Source organism: Lipotes vexillifer, unplaced genomic scaffold (genome assembly GCF_000442215.2).
Source record: "Lipotes vexillifer unplaced genomic scaffold, Lipotes_vexillifer_v1.1 scaffold371, whole genome shotgun sequence".
Taxonomy (NCBI): Eukaryota; Metazoa; Chordata; class Mammalia; order Artiodactyla; family Lipotidae; genus Lipotes; species Lipotes vexillifer.
This window is the reverse complement of record NW_006786304.1, coordinates 1,936,838-1,957,271: the sequence shown is the minus strand read 5'-3', so window position 1 is coordinate 1,957,271 and position 20,434 is coordinate 1,936,838. Positions and strand designations below refer to the sequence as shown.

At 59.0% G+C, this 20,434-nt stretch overlaps 2 protein-coding genes across 4 annotated transcripts in view; one reads left to right on the top strand and one right to left on the bottom strand.

The window, feature by feature from the left end:
- Positions 1-18,466, top strand: part of CLASRP (CLK4 associating serine/arginine rich protein) — a 22,499-nt gene extending 4,033 nt beyond the window's left edge. The window contains exons 2-20 of one of the 3 annotated variants that reach the window (XM_007458545.1): positions 3,488-3,585; positions 4,157-4,258; positions 4,487-4,566; positions 6,705-6,789; positions 7,950-8,098; positions 8,897-8,993; positions 9,976-10,054; positions 10,138-10,211; positions 11,442-11,483; positions 12,396-12,611; positions 12,727-13,014; positions 14,425-14,706; positions 15,027-15,066; positions 15,365-15,425; positions 15,668-15,726; positions 15,821-15,867; positions 17,561-17,643; positions 18,011-18,035; positions 18,319-18,466. In XM_007458545.1, coding sequence (XP_007458607.1) covers positions 3,488-3,585; positions 4,157-4,258; positions 4,487-4,566; positions 6,705-6,789; positions 7,950-8,098; positions 8,897-8,993; positions 9,976-10,054; positions 10,138-10,211; positions 11,442-11,483; positions 12,396-12,611; positions 12,727-13,014; positions 14,425-14,706; positions 15,027-15,066; positions 15,365-15,425; positions 15,668-15,726; positions 15,821-15,867; positions 17,561-17,643; positions 18,011-18,035; positions 18,319-18,361 — 1,950 coding nt within the window. In that variant the 3' untranslated portion in view covers positions 18,362-18,466. Of the gene's footprint in view, positions 1-3,487; positions 3,586-4,156; positions 4,259-4,486; positions 4,567-6,704; positions 6,790-7,949; positions 8,099-8,896; positions 8,994-9,975; positions 10,055-10,137; positions 10,212-11,441; positions 11,484-12,395; positions 12,612-12,726; positions 13,015-14,424; positions 14,707-15,026; positions 15,071-15,364; positions 15,426-15,667; positions 15,727-15,820; positions 15,868-17,560; positions 17,644-18,010; positions 18,036-18,318 lie in introns of all 3 variants that reach the window. The other 2 variants (XM_007458546.1, XM_007458547.1) reach the window with 2 other exon arrangements.
- Positions 18,467-19,040: 574 nt separating this feature from the next.
- The window catches only part of ZNF296 (zinc finger protein 296), a 4,711-nt gene continuing 3,317 nt past the window's right edge, over positions 19,041-20,434 (bottom strand). The window contains exon 2 of the mRNA XM_007458544.1: positions 19,041-20,055. Within this exon, the coding sequence (XP_007458606.1) occupies positions 19,076-20,055 (980 nt within the window). The 3' untranslated portion in view covers positions 19,041-19,075. The remainder of the gene's footprint in view (positions 20,056-20,434) is intronic.

Genomic DNA, 20,434 nt, shown 5'->3' with positions numbered 1-20,434 from the left:
GGAGCGGCTGGGCCCGTGAGCCATGGCCGCTGAGCCTGCGCGTCCGGAGCCTGTGCTCCGCAAATGGGAGAGGCCACAACAGTGAGAGGCCCGCATAACGCAAAGAAAAAAAAAAAAAAAAAAAAAAAAGAATAGATTTGGGGTCTTGAAGAAATATTTGTACATGTTCGTTGGAGTATGATTCACCATAGCCAAGATGTGGAAACAACCTAAATGTCCATCAGCTGATGAATGGGTAAAGAAAAGTGGTCCATACATACAGTGGAATATTACTCAGCCTTAGAAAGAAAGGAAATCTTGTCACATGCTACTGGGTGGAGGCACCTTGAGGACATTATGTCTAGGGAAATCAGCCAGTCACAAAAAGACAAACACCGCAAAATTCCACGTGTATGAGGTCTTAGAAGCAGTCAAGACCTTAGAAACAGAAAATGGTTGTTGCCAGGAGCTGCGGGAGGGGAAAAGGGGAGTAGTTGTTCATTGGGTATAGAGTTTCGGTTTTGTAAGCTGGAAAAGTTCTAGAGATCCGGTGCAGAGCAAGGTGCATATAATTAACGCTACTGTACCTTTCACTTAAAAAAAAAGGAGTGGATTTTGGAGTCAGGACCATTTAGGCTCAGATCCTAGTTTTGTTTATGGCTGGTGTGATCAAGAGCAAGTGAACCTCCCCACTCTGAGCTCCAGTTTCCTCATGGCACATGAGGGTAAGAGTAGCACCTTTCTCCCATGACTGAGAAGTTTGAGATGTACATAAAGCAGTTCAGCGCCTGGCTTTTATTATTATTATTATTATTTTAATATTTATTTATTTGGCTGCACCGGCTCTTTAGTTGCGGCACACGGGATCTTAGTTGTGGCATGCACGCGGGATCTAGTTCCCCGACCAGGGATCGAACCTGGGCCCCCTGCATTGGGAGCATGGAATCCCAACCGCTGGACCACCAGGGAAGTCCCCAACTCCTGGCTTTGAGTACGGTTCCTTGACTTTTCCATACGCTCCCAACAGAGCCAGTCCATGGACCCAGGTTTTTACTCCCCGCCCAATGCTATTTTCCTTGTTGTGGTGCTGGCACTGCCAGTGGCTTCACGCTACAGGCCGAAGTCCATCCTGCAAACAGTGTCCCACGTGAGTCTTGGCTGTGGGAGCTGGGCATTTGGCCTGGCGCAGCCTCAGAACGCGAGGAGCTCTTGGCCTTAGACCTGGCTGGGGCGGTCACGGGCCAGGGGCGCTGTGTGGCCCAAGGTGAGGGACTGAGGGAGGCAGGGGAGGTGCGGGATGAGGAGTTGGATTCCAGCAGCGCCACCCCGCTGGACCCTGTGGGCTCGGGTGTACCCCACCCTCAGCGTCTTCACATGTGAGAGGAGAGGGAGACCGGCCTGGCGCCTAGTGAGCACAGGACAGGTGGTAGCCCCGTAGCAGCTTGTGGTCACTGGGGAGCATCCTTCTCAGCTCCTGCTCACCTGCCGCCTGGCGGTTGGGGCGGGAGGTGGAGGCAGAGCGGGAAGTGCAGGCTCTCGGGAGCTTGATGCTGACGGTTTTCTCCTGCCTGGGCTCTGCCTCCTCGTCTGTCGGTGAGGGTTCGTTCTCTTTCCTTCCGTCAGTGTTCCTGAGTGCCTGCTGTGGGCCGGGCCCTGCTCTAGGCGCTGGGGACACAACAGTGAGCAAGACAGGTCCTGCGTCGTGGAAGCTGCGGTCTAGTGTGGGAGACAGGTGACCCATGATGGGCGGTGCTCAGAAGCAGATGGTGCGGTTAAGGAACTAGAGTCAGTCGGGCTGCCGGGGAGCTGTTTAGGCAGAGCTGACAAGGAAGGCGGCTAGAAGGAGATGGGGAATGTGTGCTGTGGCCTGGAGGCCAGCCGCCTGGAGCAGAGGGTGGGGAGAGAAGTCAGAGAGGGCCAAGCCGGAGCGGAGCATCGAGGCTCTGAGCAGGCGGACGTGGCCTAATAGGTTTTAGCAGAACCCCTCAGGCTGCCTCACGGAAAATGGGCTGCAGAGGGCAAGGGTGGTAGCAGGGAGCGGGGAGGAGGCCAGGAGGCCGCAGAGTGGTTGGAGAAGGTGGCAGCGCTGCGGGGGAGGGGGGAGGTGGGATGGGAAGTGGTTGGGCTCTGGGGCGGTGGTGCTGGGAGCTTGGCCAGGGTTTAGTGGGGAGCACCAGCAGCCCGGCTCGTGGCTCCTGTGGGTTCCTCTGACGTGGCAGGGGCTGCAGCTCAGCCAGGGCCCGGCGCTCGGGAAGCTCAGTGGTGGGAGCTGCTGCGGCTAGATTTTATCCTTTCCTGACGCAGTTCTGGTGACTTGGAATCGTGACTCCCCACAGGAGGCCTCAGGCCTGAGGCGATAAGTGAGTGTAAGGTGTAACATCAGGTGGTGGGAGCGGCTCAGGGGCCATTCTCCATCTAGATACCTTTATTCTTTAAAACAGCTTTATTGAGATATAATTCACATACTGTACAATTCAGTGGTTTTCAGTATATTCACAGGGTTGTGCAACCATTTCCACAATGTAATTTTAGAAATTTTTCATAACCCCCAAAAGAAGCCCCATACCCGTTAGCAGTCAGTTCCCCGCGCCCCTCAGCTTTGGGTAGCCACCAATCTACATTCTGTCTCTATGGATTTGCCTGTTTTGCACATTTCACATAAATGGGATCATACAATATGTGGCCTTTTGTGACTGACTTGTTTCACTTAGTGTAATGTTTTCAGGGCTCATCCATGTGGTAGTGTAGATGAGTACTCCGTTCCTTTTTACTTCCAAACAATATTCCATTGTCTGGATATGCCATGTTTTGTTTATCTATCTTGCATTGATGGACATTTGGATTGTTTCCACTGTTTGGCTATTGTGCATAGTGCTGCTGGGAACTTCTGTGTACAAGTATTTGAGTATCTGTTCTTAGTTTTTTCAGGTATATACCTAGGAGTGGAATTGCTGGATGTCATATGGCAGTTCTTTGTCTAACTTTTTGAAGAACCTTACTTCTGCATACTCTTGTCAGTATTACTTGCTATCATCTGTCCTTTCAACTTTAGCCATCTTAGTGTGAGGTGGTGTCTTGTAGTCCTGATTGCTATGTCTCTGGCGAATAGTGACATTGATTGTCTTTTCATGAGCTTATGCAGTCCTGGTGTCTTAGAGGCTGGTTCTGGCCAAAGTGCTCACACCTGCCTCTGAATGAGTGGCCTTGGGGTGGGGGTGGGGTGGAGAGCTGGGGGGGAGTATTTTAGGGAGGTGGGTCTTGGTACTGGCTGTGTAGAAGGCAGGGCCAGAGCTCACAGCCTCTTGCTGCCACCTCAAGAGAAAACCCTTCCCCTGTCTCCAGGGGTTAGGTGGCCCCCGTTAGTGCTGCCAGCCTTGTGCAGGTTCTTTTACCTCTGAAGTAGGGCCTCTTGGCATCAGAGGTGAGCCTGCTGCTAACTTGGTTGTGTGGGAGTGGCAGGGTTTGGGGCGCCGTTGGGTGGTGACCTCCATCTTGTCCTTCCCTGCAGAAGAAGGACCCAGCCCAGTTCCTGCAGGTGCATGGCCGAGCTTGCAAGGTGCACCTGGATTCTGCAGTTGCCCTGGCCGCCGAGAGCCCCGTTAACATGTAAGACTGGGTCTGGGGGTAGGGTAGTGTCTGTGACTGAGGTTTGGAGGTCCAAAGGGACCTGGGGTAGGACACAGACCTTCGGAGTCTCAGGGAGGGAAGCTTTGGCCTGCATGGGAAGGTGAAGATCACTAGCTAAGGCTGTATGGCGGCAGTTGGGATAAAGGCCCTGTGGTGTAATGGTTGGAGGAGGACTTAGAGGGGAATGAGTGGGGCCGGGGCCAGAGGCCCAGATGCAGCAGAGAGTAGGTTGCCAGAGGGGCTGTTTTGGGGTGACTGGGCTTATAAAGGTGGCCCCTAGGACCTGGTTCGAGTTCTCCACTCTTGCTTGGTTCTGAAAAACAGGGCCCCAGTTTCCCCAGGGCCCTATTCTTGTCAGGAGCCTGAATGTAGATTTGGTGGGGGGGTTGGTGGCATAAGGGACTGCGAGGTGGGGGGTGAGGGTGGGGCTGGCATAGGGATCAGAGGGATTGGGGGCCAGACTCCCAAGCGTGAGGTGGCCGGGAGCAGCCACTTTGTGTCCTGGGCAATGGGGACCCTAGGCTCCTTCCTCCCCTGCTCCCCACTTCAGGATGCCCTGGCAGGGGGACACCAACAACATGATTGACCGCTTCGATGTCCGTGCCCACCTGGACCACATCCCTGACTACACCCCGCCTCTGCTCACCACCATGTAAGCTGCCTCCCCCAGGGGTTGCCAGGCAGGGAGTCCTACCCAGCAGCACCTCTTCTTTCCTGAGCCCTGGCCTGCCTGTCACCATCCTGGGAAGGAAGGAGGTGTGCACGTGGGGAGGCCCCCCTGCCCGTCAGACTGAGCCAGGCCCCTCATCCCCCTTCCTGCTGGCTTGGGATGGGGGTCTACCCTCTCCCTGTGGTCTCAGGACCTTGGCCTCCCCCAAAGCTCCCCAGAACAGGAGTCGGACGAGCGGAAATGTAACTACGAGCGCTACCGAGGCCTGGTGCAGAACGACTTTGCTGGCAGTAAGTGACCTGGGGCGGCGGGGGAGTGGGGTTTTTTGGCAGGAGAGGCGGAGGGTGTCCCTGGAGACTGGAAGACCTCAACAAGCTTGGCAAGAAAAGTTATCCCAGGCCTTTCTACTAAGGGGGCCTTGGGTTTTGGTCCCAGCTCTGTCATGGACCCGCTCTGTTCACATCCCTTTCTCTCTTGGGGCCCTCTGTCTCTGGAATTGGTACAGGAGATACCTGGTGAACTAGATGGTCCTACCACAGTCACTTCCACATCTCATGCCCTCTAATTCTGTGGCCGTTTTTCCTAAAAAATTGGTGAAAATAGCAAGAATACATTATTTTCCTCTGTGTATTTCCCCCGCCTGTATGGGTCAGAATGTTAGCTCTGAAAAGGAAATTGCTCCTTGTTTTAAAAGAATATTTGGGCAGTTTGGCAGTTTGCCAAGCGTTCATGTATGTCCAGTGTTCTTTTCCCAAGCCATTGCCGTCAACACTTCACAAATGAGAAAACAGGTTTAGAGACTTTTCCCCTCTCTGGGCTTGTGGCAGTTCAGACCCTGACAAACTTAGAGTTTTTTGTCTCTGTTACCTCAGTACATCTGCATAACCTCCCAGCAAGGTAGGGGTGATGCCCCCATTTTAAAGATGAGGGCATTGAGGCTCAGTGGTTGGGGGGGGGACACCATATCCAAGGAGTTGGGGTTCTCACCCTGCTCTTAACCACTGCTGCCTCCTGCTGGACAGATCTGAACTTCAGCTCGCCTCCTGAGAAGGACTTTGAGACACCCCCGCCCCCGCCGCCACTCCCAGGATCTCCCTGTGAAATTAAGGGCCACACAGTCGTCCCTTAGCCTGGCCAGTGTCGGTCTCCTCCTGGAGAAGGGTGATAAAGGTGGATTCTGTCCCTTGGGGGTGGTTGTGAGGGCTCGGTGAGGAGTGCATAAGGCCCCGCACCGCGCCTGGCAGTCAGCCCTTGCAGTGGGTTCACTGTCCCTGTATTTCTTTGTTTCTAAAATAGGTGTTTTAGCATCTCTAAAATCAGAGATTGTCAAATTTTGGCAATCACTGAGGCCTTAGAATCAGGGGGAATGCGTCATCATTGATGCCGTTGTTGTTTTTGCCTTCCCCCCAGGCTACATAGGTTCTTGGTGATGGAGCCAGGGTTTCCCTCAGTTCTGACTCTGTATTCATTCATTCATTCCCGCAGTTCCTGAGCACCTGTGGTGTGTCAGGCACTCTTCTGGGAGCAGGGGTCTAGTGGGGGAGCCACATAATCACGAAAGCAGGTGGTACTCACAAGCTAAGGCGCCGTCACGACAGATGTGTGCTGTTCTGAGGTGCTTGGCCAAGGCTGGCTCAGGGAAGGGTGGGCAAGATTTCCCCAGTGAGGAGAGGCCTCCGGACTCCGGGCCACGAGGACAGCCCTGTGGGGGGAAGGGGGCGGGTGGCCTGGGGGGACAGGGAGGGCTGGCGTGGCTGGAGCTCACGTGAGGCAGGTCAGCGGGGCTTTGTGGTCCTACCAGCAGAACCGCGGAGGCTGTGGGGAGGGCTGTACCGTGGCCTGCCTGGGCCCGCCCAGCCCACGCACCTCGCTTTACAGATAGAAGAGCTGAGGCCCACCGAGGCAAGGCCAGGGTCCCACCGGGACTCGGGCATGTCTCACTGCAGGAAGACCCAGGGAGGCTCCAGTACGTTGCTGAGCTCCTCGAGTTGCGTGTTGTGGATGAACGAGAGCCCAGATTAACCGCGCTTAATTTAAACTGGCCCACAGAGGCACAGAGTGGAGTGGCCCATGGGGTCCAGGTGACTGACGTCCAGTGCTCAGGATAGCTTTGTCGTTCTGAAGGGCCCAGCTGAAGACCTTCCTAACAGTGGTAACAGTAGCAGCGCCGAAACACAACGCGCTCGTTCTGCCAGAGTGGCTCAGTTCCTTGATCAGGGTTGCAAGGCGAGTCAGTGGTGTCACCAGGGCCCTCCTGCAGATGCTGTGTCCTCACCACACACGGTGTGATTATCTGGGAATCCGTGACCCTGCCCTCTGCTGTGCTTGGGTCACACCTGCCCTCCTACCCCCCCATTCTTGTGTCCCCCCCTGAATTCCCAGTGTCCCCAGAGCCCCCCTGACCCACGTGCCTCTTGCCTTGCCCCAGTCTCAGAGGAGCAGTGCCTGTACCAGATCTACATTGACGAGTTGTACGGAGGCCTCCAGAGACCCAGTGAGGATGAGAAGAAGAAGTGAGCCGGGGTCTGGGGCACCGTGGGCTTGGGGGAGGCAGGCACACTGTGAGCCCCACAGGGCACAGCCTCGTCCATCCTGTCCACCTTGGGCTCCCCAGAGCCGGGGCTGGTGGTTGGCACAGGGTAGGCGGTCGATTGATCAGTGTTTAGAGGAGGAAGCAGCAGCTGGACGGGAAGGGTCTGCTGACAAACCTCTACGCTGCGTTTGCAACCCATGGGATGGTAGGAGGTGAGTTAGAGCAGGGAGTGAGAGCAGGCCCTAGGCTGGACAGGCCTGGGTTTGAATCCTGCCGGTGAGGACTTCCCTCCGAGCCTTGGCAGGCTCCCCTGTGAGGGGGCTGGCGGCAGTGCCCCCTGCCTGGACTTTCCAGGACTGCAGGAGACGGAGCTTGTGAAGTGCTTGTCCTCTGCTGCTGTGCAGTAAGCTTGTGGTCAGCAGCGGCTGGTGTCGCTCTGGAGAGGGACCTTCCAGGCTGTGTCCCTTGAGGAACGGCCCCCCTTCGCCAGGACAGCCGCTGCTCCACTTGTTCCCCAGCCGTCCTGGAGCCCTGCCTCTTTACCCCCTGCTGCTGAGCGGTTCCCCCACTGCGATCCTCAGCGCTGCTGCTTCCCTCCATCTGAAGAGTTCTCACGGTGTGGCAGGAGCTTCTTGATGACTCTCATCCTTATCCCTGACCCCCCGTTCAGGATGAGGCTGGCACTGGGACGGCGTCAGGGAATGTTGACTAAATTCAGCAGCAGACGTGCACTAGGCCCCTGCGCCGTTGTGGACCAAGCTGGGCCATGCTGTTACCCAGGATAACTCGGGCCTGCCCTTGCAGGACTCGCAGTCTGGGGCCGGGGGAGACAGATCCAGTAGGAGTGGGGCTGGGGAATCTGAGGATGGTGCTGGACCCCGCCTGAGGGAGGACTTCCTGGAGGATGGTGCATTGGAGCTGGAGGAGGAGGGAAGAGCCGGTGGGAGGTGGCCACAGAGGGTTCTAGGCTGAGGGAGAGCGTGAGGGAGGGTCTGCAGGCAAGGGCGCCAAGCTGCCCTGGAGCTTGGGAGGGCAGCGTGCGGTGTTCGGGGCCCTCGGGCCCTCGAGGCTTGGCCTGGGCTGCATCCTGCCCATAGCCCCCGCCCCGCCCCTCCCTGGCTCATGGCTCCCCTGCCCCAGGCTGGCGGAGAAGAAGGCTTCCATTGGCTACACCTATGAGGACAGCACGGTGGCCGAGGTGGAGAAGGTGGCGGAGAAGCCAGAGGAGGAGGAGTCTCCGGCCGAGGAGGAGAGCAACTCGGACGAAGATGAGGTCATCCCCGACATCGGTGGGGTCCCCTCTCTGCCCTCCCCCCCACAGTCCCTGGGCGTTGTCTTCCTGTCTCGTCCCGCCCCCTCTGGGGTGCCCCGTGCTTAGGAGCCCTGCCTGTCCCGCCCCTGCTCCAGGGCGCTGCTGTCCTCCCGGCTCACACTTGTGTCCTGGTCCAGCCTCCCTTTCTGTGTCTCTCTCCTTCCTCGTTTCTAGGACTGCTTCTATGATATTGTCCCCGCCTAGGTTCTGAGTCTGTCCTCCTTGCTTGTGTCAGCCTCTCTGTCTCTCCCTCCCTTTCTCTTTCTCCCTCTTCTGGAAAACAAGTGTTCCTCCAGTTACAGAGCCTCATCCCCCATGCTGCCACCCGCCTCCACCTAAATGCCTATCCTCCCTCCACCTCTCACCCTTTCTCACTCAGCCCACCCACTGTTTATTCAGACTTATTCAGACACATGTGAAGTGTCCATCCCCCTTCCACTGAGTCATCGAGCATCTGGCTTCTGAATGCCTGTGACCTGAACCCCCTGCCTCCCGCCCACCTAGATCTTCAGCCGCCCTCTGTCCGTCCCCTGTTCACTCCCCCGTTTACTTCCTCCACATCACACACCCCTCCCGGCCCCCACCCACCATTTGTTGTGCTTGCCTTCGGCCAAGCCCTGCGCCAGCCTGGGGATGCCAAGATGAGCTGACTCGGTCCCTCCCTGCAGAGACCTGCGGTCTGGTGGGCACCCCTGCCCCCAACTCCCGGGGCACTGCCCCTTCTCCCCTTCTTCTTGCTCGGCTTTGGTCCCTGACAGCATTTCTTTTGGTGTAGACGTGGAGGTGGACGTTGACGAACTGAACCAGGAGCAGGTGGCAGATCTCAACAAACAGGCCACGACCTATGGCATGGCCGATGGTGATTTCGTCAGGTGAGGCCGGCGGGCTGACGCCTCTCCACATCCTGTGGACCTGGCATATGTTGTTACCCCTCTTCCCGACCAGTTGTGTGGGGCATTACACACAGAGGCTCCTGAGCCCGTGGGGTGGGTACTTGTGACTGGCTTCAGCCTTGTCGAAGCGGAGGCTGCCCCCAGCTGTGTGACCTGAGGCCACCGGACTCCTGGAAACTCCCGGGTTCCTGGGCCTGGTGGACAGCGCCCTCCAGTGGAGAGGCTTCGCTCCCTGGATCATTCACTTGCAGTTGCTGGTTGAGCCTCTGCCCTGTGCCGCACCTGTGTGGGTCACATAGACCGGTCCCATCTGACAGGGCATTGAGCTGGAGTCTGAGTACTCCCGAGTCTGAACACAGCGTCCTCTGCCCAGAGCCCTCCATGACCCCCACCTCCCTCAGGCGCAGCCAGCCTCCTCACCATGGCCGCAGAGTCTCACCTGTCTGGTCTACCCACACACTGCACCCCTGCCAGCCTCCGTGGCCTCTTTACCCCTTGGGTGCCTGCGGCCCCACCTGACCTCGGGGCTGCTCAGTGTGCCGTTGGCTCTGTCGGCACCTGCTCAGCTCACTCTCCCAGGTTTCTCATCAGCTGTCACTTTTCTCTGGGTGGCTTCCCCAACCTCCCTGTTGAAGGCTGCAGCAGCCTCTGCCAGTTCCCTGGACTTCCTTCCCTCTTCCAAGATTTACTTTCCCATCGAGGCTTTCACCGTCTAACATACCATGTTATATGACCTTGGTCATTGTGTCTCTTCTCCCCAGAATGGTAGCCCAAGAGGGTGGGGATTTTTGTTTTCAATAATCTCTAATACCTGAAATAGCACCTGGTATGCAGTGGGTGCTCAGTAATAGTGCAAAATGAATGTGAGACCCCCAGGATGGCTTGGGGTTTCTCACTTCCTGCAGTGACACTGCCTGTGGCCTGGCCCCTCCTCCATCGTGCCCCTCGTGCCCCTCTGCAGGATGCTCCGGAAAGACAAGGAGGAGGCAGAGGCCATCAAACATGCCAAGGCCCTTGAGGAGGAGAAGGCCATGTACTCGGTGAGGGCTGGGCCGGGGTGGCAGGGCAGGTGTGTGCCTCATGGACGGCACACCCTCACCAGCCTCTACCCACCCTGCTCCAGGGCCGTCGCTCCCGGCGCCAGCGGAGGGAGTTCCGGGAGAAGCGGCTAAGGGGCCGCAAGATCAGCCCACCCAGGTAGGATGGGTTCTGCCCCATGCCCCCACCCTGCCAGCACCAGTCTTTCAGGGCTCTGGGGGAGGAGCCGGGGCTCAAGAAGACTTTGGGGGCAAGCTTGCCGCTTGCAGGCAATTACCTCCTAGTAGGGCAGTGAATAGGGAAAATTTGGAGTAGGCGTGGCTATGAGGGGCGTGTGGACACCTGCCCTGCCAGCCATGCCCCTCACCCTGCTGGACTCGGGACGCTTGCCATGCTCCCTGAGAGCCAGTGGCGAGGTGGCATGGGGTGGCTGGAAGGGCTGAGAGCAGAGCCAAGGGGCACGGGCCTGGCCCTGGACCCTGAGCTGGTTCTGCTGCTTGGCCGCTTCCTCACTGTCAGAGTTTGGGCAGGTGACTTTCTCTCTTGAGCTGCAGTTTCCTTTTTGGAAAAGGGGCACCATCACCTCCCAGGAGAGGGGCTATGCCAGTGCCCACAGCGAGGTGTCGGGCAGGTTTGAATGCGCAGTCTGATGCAGAGAGCCCAGCCTGGGGCTCTTTGACACACCTCCTCTGTTTAATGGGAGTCATTGAGGGTTGCTGTGAAGCTTGAGGGACCTGTTGTAGGTTCAGGGTTTGATGCGCGGTCTGGAAAATATTCCTTAAAGAGCTGTAGAGGTGCAGGTCAGTGTAGTGCGCGAAAGCTTGGACTCAGGGCCACGTGGCCTGGCTCTTTTCATTTATGAGCTGTGTGGCCCTGGGCAAGTGACTTCACCTCTCTGGGTCTGTTTCCTCAGCTGTGAAGTGTGAGTAATCACAGTACCCACGTCAGAGAGTTGTTAGGAAGAGCGACTGAGTTCACTGAGTAAAGCACTTGGTGCCTGGCGCATAGTGTGCCTCTAAGACGTGTTAGCTCTTCTAGTTTTAACGTCATCATCATTAGTAAGCCAGGACCCAGTAGAACCAGGGACTTGGAGTGGGAGGAGGGTCGCTTCTAGTCTAGGGTCCGGAGGCCAGCCAGGTCGGAGGCTGCTGAAGTCCTTGTTGCTCAGGGTCAGGGTGGGTCTGGGACATTGTGGGTCAGGGCTGAGGTTCAGGCTTCGGACAGATGTGAGGTGAGTAGGAGGAGGGATCAGGGCCCATAACCTGGCCGGCAGCCCCCTCATCATTGTGCCCAGTGTGTGGCCTTGGGCGCCCAGGTTGGGGGTTGGACTTACTTCTGTGCACACTAATCCCAAACCCCCCCATCTGTCCCATCCCGTTCTCTTCATAGCTACGCCCGCCGAGACAGCCCCACCTATGACCCCTATAAGCGGTGAGTTCGCAAGGCCCAGCAGTCCTCCTCATGGAGGGCAGGGGTGGTGAGGAGGGGCAGGGGGCCCACCCTGTAGGCTGCCCTGAGATCACAGACTGGAGAATGTGTTCTGGGGGTCTGAATGTTTTTTTGTTTTCTAGAGTGTTAGCCTGCTTTCCTGATTTCTTTTTCCTTTAAACGTAAACCTTAAAAATTTTTTCTCATTTAAACGTAACGTAGTCTTGTGTGGAAAATGACCAGACGTGGCAGGAAGGCAGGACTTAGAAGTCAAGTCCCTTTAATCCGAACTCCCAGAAATAAGCAGTGAGAGATAACAGGCACAGAAGGGCCTGGTTGCACATGCATGTGTCTCCTGGTTGTGGGAGTGGTTGGGACAGAGGCTTTGAGGGTGACAGACTTCGGTCTGACCCCAGTTCCCTTTGCAGAATGGTGTGGGAGGGACCCCTCGGGGCTCCTGGGAGGATAGGTGAGATGAGGCAGGTACACCTTTTGATGAAAAGTCTGGCACAGTAAGTGCTCAATCCGTGAGAGCCATGAGGGATAAGGTATACTTTTTTTTCACAAAAATGGAATTAAATCACAGTTAATGCTTTAGAACTTGCTTTCCACCTGACCTGACATCTATGTTGAGGAAATCTTTTCCTGTTACATTACAGATGTGCTCATCCCTTTTTAATAGTACAGTTCGCTGTTCCTCCTTTTCCTGGTTGTTCTGAGAAGGCTTCCGTGGTCAGGAATCCGGTCCTTGCATAGCTGGTGTCTTTCTGCCCATTGGCTCTGCTCGTTGCGCCGGTGGCTGCCGTTGCTCGGGGCTCCGCTGTTCCGATTTCTGGTGCTCTGTGGTGGCTTCTGTTAGCTGGTGGGCAGCCTCCAGGAGCCTGGCGTTCGAGCCCCCTGCTCCCTGCTCTGTAGGTCGCCCTCGGAATCCAGCTCCGAATCCCGCTCCCGCTCCCGCTCCCCGACCCCAGGCCGCGAGGAGAAGATCACGTTCATCACCAGTTTTGGGGGCAGCGATGAGGAGGCAGCCGCAGCCGCAGCTGCAGCAGCTGCGTCAGGGGCCGCCACAGGGAAGCCTCCCGCACCCCCCCAGCCAGGCGGCCCCGCACCGGGACGTAATGCCAGCGCCCGGTCGGTAACGCTCACGCTGCCTGCCCTACACCCTGGCCGCTGTGGGGGGGACTCGGGACGGCGGTGGGCCACGGCCCGGGCCGGCGCTGACCCGCCCTCCGTGCCCCACCTGCAGCCGCCGCTCCTCCACCTCCTCCTCCTCCTCTTCCGCCTCGAGGACCTCCAGCTCCCGCTCCCGCTCCAGCTCCAGCTCCCGCTCCCGCCGCGGCGGGGGCTCCTACCGCTCTGGCCGCCATGCGCGCTCCCGCTCCCGGTCCTGGTCGCGCTCCCGCTCCCGCTCTCGGCGCTACTCGAGATCCCGCAGCCGCGGTCGGCGGCACTCAGGTGGGGGCTCCCGAGACGGACACCGCTACTCCCGTTCGCCTGCCCGGCGCGGCGGTTACGGGCCCCGGCGCAGAAGCAGGTGCGTGGGGCCTGGGGTGTGGGGACTGGGCTGGGCGTGGGCCCCATTTTGGCGAGGCCAGGCTCTGGGAGGGGAGACCTGGGATTGGGGGGGAATGTGCTCACTCCATGTATGGTGCCGGGGCTGGAGCACAGCCTCCCTTCTCAGGGACGCAGTGGGGAGGGAGACTGAGCTGCGCTTGTCATGGGAAGTCCCCAGGTGTTTGCAGCTGGTGACCCTTAGGACTGGGGCACTCCGTGGGCAGGGGCTGGAAAGTCGAGGCAGCCCTTTGAGAGAAGGCGGGGCGTGAGGCAAGCGTTGCACATGGGGCAGGAGGAAAGTCACCTAGGGACGGGAGCATCCCTCCGGTCCTGTTCCCCGAGGGGGCCTGGTGGATGAGAGCATGGACTGCGGAGCCCCTGGCTGGGTATGCATTCTGGCCCTGCTAGTGAACTCTCGGGGCCTGTTTCTGCATCTGTAAAAGAGATACAGTCACAGTGTCCCCTTCGTTGAGTTGTGAAGTTGTGACAAGTGAATTCTACATAAGTGTTTAGTACAGGGCCTGGCACTCGGTGAGTGCTTTTATTGTCATCAGCATCATTACCCGTGTTGTTGTTGTGTGGATCTCAACGTCAGCTACCTACAAGGTCTAGCAGGTAAAATAGAGGGGCCGCGTGGGCCCCGGTGATCCGGGAGCACACGTCCCATCTGCTGGGCTCGTTGGCCACTCAGTGGCAAGCGTTGTGTTGTTCAGTCTTCTGGTTTTTCAAGAGAAGTTGGGTTGGATTTTTAAAGGACAGCTCTTGTTTTCTCAATATTGCCAACAAATTTGAATTTTGTAAAAACCCAGGACAGTCCCACCAGAATCAGTGTGTGGCGTTGGTTTGGCTTCTGGATCGTTCCCTGGAGCCTGACACAGGGCGATGTCAGGAGAAAGACTGGGGTCGGAGGGGGGCCCTGGTCACATCTCTGAGGCCAGCCTGAGGGTCCTGAGCAGAGAGAGGGTGGGGCTTGCATGTCCCCAGACTGGATCCTACGGGTCTGTGCTGCAGTCTTGCAGGGGGGCGGGGGGTTCATCCCCACTAGTGGCGAGACCCTGGACCTGGCAAGGTGAGGAGGCGGTGAGCATACAAGGGGGGGCCGCCAGCCAAGTTCTGCCCTCCTAGAGGTCACCTTTCAGAGAAGTGGGTGAATGGGTGTCTAGTGAGAAGTGAAGAGCCATCTTAGGGCCAGTGTATCTAGAGGGCGGTCTTTGTTTAGAGACTGAGGGAGGCCAGGGAGGATTTCTGAGGAAAGCAGCGGGAGAGGAGTGGAGACACAAGGACCCCAGGGCCTCGGAGGAGGCTCGTGGATTCAGTGCCTGGGTGGGGCATTGCGCACCTGGGGTCCCTGGAGCCTCACGGCCTCTTTCCTGCCTCACCGCACCCCCAGGAGCCGCTCCCGCTCAGGGGACCGGTACAGGCGGGGCGGCCGGGGGCCCCGGCACCACAGCAGTAGCCATAGCCGCAGCAGCTGGTCCCTCAGCCCGTCCCGAAGTCGCAGCCTGACTCGCAGCCGCAGCCCCAGCCAGAGCCGCAGCCCCAGCCAGAGCCGCAGCCGCAGCCGCAGCCGCAGCCGCAGTCGCAGTCGCAGTCGCAGTCACTCGCCGTCGCCCCCAAGGGAGAAGCTGGGCAGGCCGGCAGCGTCCCCCGCTGTGGGCGAGAAGCTGAAAAAGTGAGCGGGGCAGGGCTGGGGGAAGGGGATTGTGAGCTCGGGTGAGCAGGGTGACTCCAGTGTGCTCTTTTTGAAGGGAACTTGGTCCTGTCCTGGGAGGTCTGAGGGGGCCACAGCTCTGCCCTTGGGGGCTCTGAGGAGTCATGCCCTTGCCTTGGGTCGGGGGTCAGAGGGGGACATGGCCCTGTCCTGCAGGGTCCAGGAGGGACCTGGTTTCTCCCTGGGGGGTGTTAGGGGCCCATGGCCTTGGCTGTCTGCTCTGAGGGCAGTGCTGAGGGCGCGTGAGGTCGAAGGTGGCAGCTGGTTTTTCTTCCTCCCAGGACCGAACCTGCCGCTGGTAAAGAGACAGGAGCTGCCAAAGTCAGTAAGAATTTGGAACTCGCCCGTGTAATTCCCGCCAGCAGCAGTGCCCGAGAGCTGGGCCCGGTGGGCCTGCAGGGGGGCCCGGGTGGGCCGGGAGATCCAGCCCCGGGGATTGAGATCTGTGCCTCCCTTCCCTCCTCAACTGTCCAGTGGGGCTCCCAGACCCTCGTGGCCAGTCTCCACAGCCTGCCCGTCCTCCACACATGCCCCCGCAAGTCCCAGGCTCTTGGATGAGGTGGGTTGTGGAAGCTCTGGGACACCCACCCGGTCTCCTGCCTCTTCTCCCCCTCCCCAGCCCAAGCTGACGCCACAGGAGAAGCTGAAGCTGAGGATGCAGAAGGCGCTGAACAGGCAGTGTATGTCCCGCCACCTGCCCCTCCAGGGCTCCCCTGCCCCTCCTCCTTCTGGCCTGGCCATGGGGAGGCCCTGCCCTTTGCCAGATAGGAGGCCCTTTGGGGAGGAGTGGGCGTGCACCTGCCCTGCGGCCACCACGTTTAGGGCCTTGGCAGTCTGGTTGGCCTCTCTGAGCTCAGCTTCCACATCTTGGGGGTGGGGGCTTGAGGGCACCCCTCATCACTGTGTCTCTCCCTCCCCACAGTCAAGGCGGATAAGAAGGCAGCTCAGGAGAAGATGATCCAGCAGGAGCATGAGCGCCAGGTACGGGTTGGGGTGAGGGCATAGGGCTCACACAGGGTGCCGGCCCGGCCCCACCCTCACTGCCATCCTGCCATCTCTGCCATCTCTGCCGTAGGAGCGGGAAGACGAGCTTCGAGCCATGGCCCGCAAGATCCGTATGAAGTAAGACCCCTTCCCTCCCATCTGCCTCTGGGTTGCCCTGTGTTCCCCACCACCTGCTCCGATCCAGAGCCCTGGCCGATCCCTCTGGGTGGATGAAAATAATCAAAGCCCTCGCCTGGCCTTCATGTCCCCCAGTCTCCTTCCCATCCCCAGCTTACTTCGGCCACTGTGACCTCCTCCCAGCTCCGCCAGCCTCCAGCTTGGGTTACCTTTCCTGCTGTTCCCCAGATACCCACCCTCTTCCCTCCCTTGCTGAACTCAGGGGTCCTTCCTGACCATCCTTTGTGGAGTAGCACCCCAAAACACGACATCCTCCAGCCCCACTCTGCTTTTCTTCATGGCACTAATCTGCACTTGGCATCCCAGTGTGCACTGTCTGTGTCCTTCACTCATTCTTGTTCATGTCCCCATTAAGAAGTCGGGTGTGGCTGCTGGGTTCCTGCTGTGTGCTTTGCCCCTAGAACACTGGTGCTCAATAAACGTTCGCCGAACGGAACGGTTGAACGCAAGCCAGCCCCGCGCTGGGAGCCAGGGCCTCTCCCCTCTCCCATTCTGCTCCAGTTCTCACCTTGACTCTTCCCCTACAGAGCTGAGTGGCTCAGAACCTGGGTCAGGCAGACCCGGGGTTCATTCCTAGCTCCGCCTCTCTGTGTGGCCCTGGGGTGGGCACTGGCCCAGAGTCTGAACAGACTTTGGTGCCAACTGCACAGGGTAGCTCAGGGATTAGTGCCTGTAAAGCCTCAGCCCACCCAGTACCCATGGGCAGAACTGGAGCCCGTAGTGCTTGGTGTTGGCAGAGGAGAGTTGGGCAGTCGCAGGGTCGGGTCGCCTGTTGCTTGTTTCTGGTTCCACCCTGCGCTTGCTGTGGGTCCTTGGACAAGCACTTTAATCTCTCTGAGCCAGGACTCAGTATATGAGATAGATGTAATAAGGCAGCCACCTCCATGGGGTTCTCCTGTTAAGGCACTGGTGTGTGGTTCCTGGCATGTGGGGAGGCTTGATGGTTGGAGCTGCTGCTGTTAGTTGTTTATTACAGGCACATCATGTGCTGGGCTTCCAGGGCTGCCATGTGCTCCCGTCGTGGGGGTGGAGGAGCAGAGTGCCTAGGGACTCAGCGTTGTAGTCAGTCGGACCTGGGTTCTGATCCTGCCTCTGCTACCCACCAGCTGTGCGCCTTCCTCCTGTCTGAGCCTTTGGCCTATAGATAAGCCTAAGTTTGCTTATCTACCGAATAGGGATGGAATAGTTGTCCCAGCTCTTAGGCTGGTGGGGAGGATTCCGTGAGATCAGAGCCAGGCACGACGGCACCCAGTAAACGTAGCCCTTGGGGTTGCAAATCCTGGTCCTTCTGACAAAGACCAGTTAAGCACTTAGCATGTAAGTCCCTTTGTTCTGAGGCTGTGCCCTGAGTGTGACAGGAAATTATCGAACTCTCCAGGCCTTCAGCAAGCCTTTCATCGCCAGCAGACTGGGATTCAGATGCTGGCTCTGCCAGCCAGTACCCCCCTGAGTTCAGTGCCCTCATCTCCCAGTGAGGAGAGGAGCAGGGCCTGCCCCCTTGGCTTATTCTTCCACCTGGACTAGGGCAGCACCTGCCCTGACAGGGACCCAGCCAGCCATCGAGTTCAGTTCAGTGTTATCGCCAGCCAAATGCCCACCCCTTCCCCTGGTTTGCCTCCCCTTCCCCGTGCAGGGAACGGGAACGCCGAGAGAAGGAGAGAGAAGAATGGGAACGCCAGTACAGCCGGCAGAGCCGCTCGCCCTCCCCCCGTTACAGTGAGTGTCCTCGTGGTTGCTTGGTCTGGAGAGCCGGGCTGGAGGCTCTGTGGCATTAAAAAAAAGATGTCACACTGGGTTACAAAAAAAACATGGTACATTGTCCACATCAGCCTTCTATAAATTAAAACTTTTAAGTCACACACATAACACACGGTGATTGCTTCAGTCACAAGGGACTTACAGGAATTGGAAGAAAAGCTGATTCTTAGCACATGGGTATGGGCCAAGGGGCACAGGTAGCGTCCAGCAGCGGACACGCCGGAAGCGCCGGTGCTGCCTTAGCTGGAGACACTGGAAGCCCAGCCCTGGAGCCCACTCCTGGCCCTGGGGACTTACTTTGTTTTCACCCATCCTTTCTTTCCAGGTCGAGAATACAGCTCTTCCCGAAGGTAATAAGCAGGCTGGCCCAGCTCCCTGGGAAATCACAGTTGCCCTTTGGCATGAGGTCCCAGCCCTGATTGCTCCGTCCCGACGCAGCCCCCTCCAGCCCCCTCCAGTCGTAGGGCCTGGCCTCACCCCTCGGGAACATCCCTCTCTGCAGCTGACTTCCCCATCACTGAAGCCCCAGTGGTCCCAAGCATGTCGGTGTATGTGTGCACGTGCCTACACAGCAGGGCTCCCTGCTTCCTGCCCAGCCCTCATGGGGCCTCTCTCTCCCCTTTCTCTCTCCAGGCGCTCAAGGTCCAGATCCCGAAGCCCCCATTACCGACATTAGGCAGAAGCGTGGAGGGGCAGAGGGATGACGGGGTGGGGCAAGGGCTCAAGCTGTGATGCTGCTGGTTTTATCTCTAATGGAATAAAATCACACATTATTTAATTCTCTTCACCTGGCCTCTGTGTCGTCCGTGTGGTTCGTGCAGGGCTCCCAAACCCCAGTGCCCACCAGCCAAGGCCAGCTGGGGAAGGAGCTTGGTGGGTTCAGCTGTGGCCCAGGTGGAGGTCCCACCCACGTCTGGGCATTGGACCGGAGGCTCCTTGGTAATCAGAACTCCTGCCACTCTCAGTGAGGGCAGGGGTGCGATGCGGTGGGAACGGGGCTGAGCATCCAGCGTGGGGAGGATGGGCCAGGACTTTGCCCAGGGGCCTGTGGTGACAGGTCCAGGCCTCTCCCAGCTCTTGCCTCGGCCCCTGCCCTGGCCTCGCCCATACCCACGTTGGGAACCGGGAGCACAGCTTTCGGTGCCAGTCCTGCTGTGCCCCAGGCACTGGGTGCTGGCCTTTCCCCTCACCCCCTCGTTCCAAACCGGTCTGTCCAGCTGTCCACCCCAAGGAGTGAAGCCTCCTGCCCCACCTCAGACACCCCAAGAAAGCCAGAGTCCAAATGCGTGTGTAACTGTGGGGAGGGAGGATTTACTTGCAGGGGAAGGACAGGGAGGTCACAGAAGCGGTTCACGGCGGTGCGGGGGACCGCAGGGGGAATTCCCGCGGCTCAGGCGTCCCCAGCCACGTCGGGGTGCTTCTGCCGCAGGTGCTTGTCCAGGGTGGCCCGCAGGCCAAAGGGCACGCAGCAGTGGGGGCACTTGAAGCGGGGCCCGCCCGGCCCCAGGCCGTGCATGCGGCGGTGGCGGTTAAGTTTGCTGCTCTGGGCGCAGGCGTAGGAGCAGAGCTCGCAGGCGTAGGGCCGCTCGCCCGTGTGCGAGCGCCGGTGCACTGTCAGGTTGCTGCTGTTGGTGAAATGCTTCCCGCAGAACTCGCAGCTGCCCCCGGGCCCGGGACCCCGGCTCTTGCCCGCTGGCTTCAGCGTCTTCTTGGGTGACGTCTTCTGGTTCTTCTCGGGGTCAGTTCTCTGCTCCTTGGTGTCAGCTCCCCAGCTGTCCACGCCGGGGCCCACCTGGGCCCCACCGCCAGGAGCCCCAGGTTCCTGGACCCCCGCCGTGGCGGCTGCTCCGGCCCCCTCTCTGCTGCTGCACTGGAGGATGCTGGCCGGGGTGGCGGCATGGGCGGCCGGCTCCGGAGGGGCGGCGGAGGCCTGCTCCCGACTGGCATCGGCCACGCAGGGGCTCTGGGGCCGTAGCTGCTGCCGATGGGTCTTCTTGTGGCGGTTGAGCTTGCTGCTCTGGGCGCAGGCATAGGGACACTGGTCACAGGCGTAGGGCCGCTCGCCAGTGTGCGAGCGCATGTGCACCTTCAGGTTGCTGAAGGAGCTGAGGGTCTTCTTGCACACGGGGCAGGTGGGGCTCCGCCGGGTGGGACCCAGCCGGGGGCCCTTGGCCTCGGCTTCTGGCCCCGCCACCACCGACACGGCAGCAGCCACCTCGGCCAGGCCCAGCAGCGGGGCCTCTGGGGCCTCGGGTGCTGTCTGGTAGATGGACAGTCCGTGGTCCCACTGGGCGTGGCGCAGCAGTTTCCAGGCTCCCGTGAACTGTCGGCCGCAGTGGAGGCAGCTCAAGGCCTTCAGGTCCTCGCGTTCTGCAGAGAAGAGAAGGGCCAGGGGTTAGTGTGTCAGGCAAGTCAGAGCAGTTGCTGTTCACAGCTGCCGGCTGGACACCTGCTGGGGGAGAGGCTCTATTCCAGGAGCTGAGAGGCAGCAGTAAGAGGCGAGACTCCCTGCCCTCAGGAAGCTGGTGTTCAGAGAGGTGGGTGGACAGACAAGAAGCAAGGAAAATCCGTGCAGTAGATGATAAGTACTTAGGGATTTTCTTTGTGTTTGAAAAATCTTCAAGAAAAACTTAAAAGTTAGAGCAGAGGGCTTCCCTGGTGGCGCAGTGGTTGCGAGTTCGCCTGCCGATGCAGGGGACACGGGGTCGTGCCCGGGCCGGGGAGATCCCACATGCCGCGGAGAGGCCGG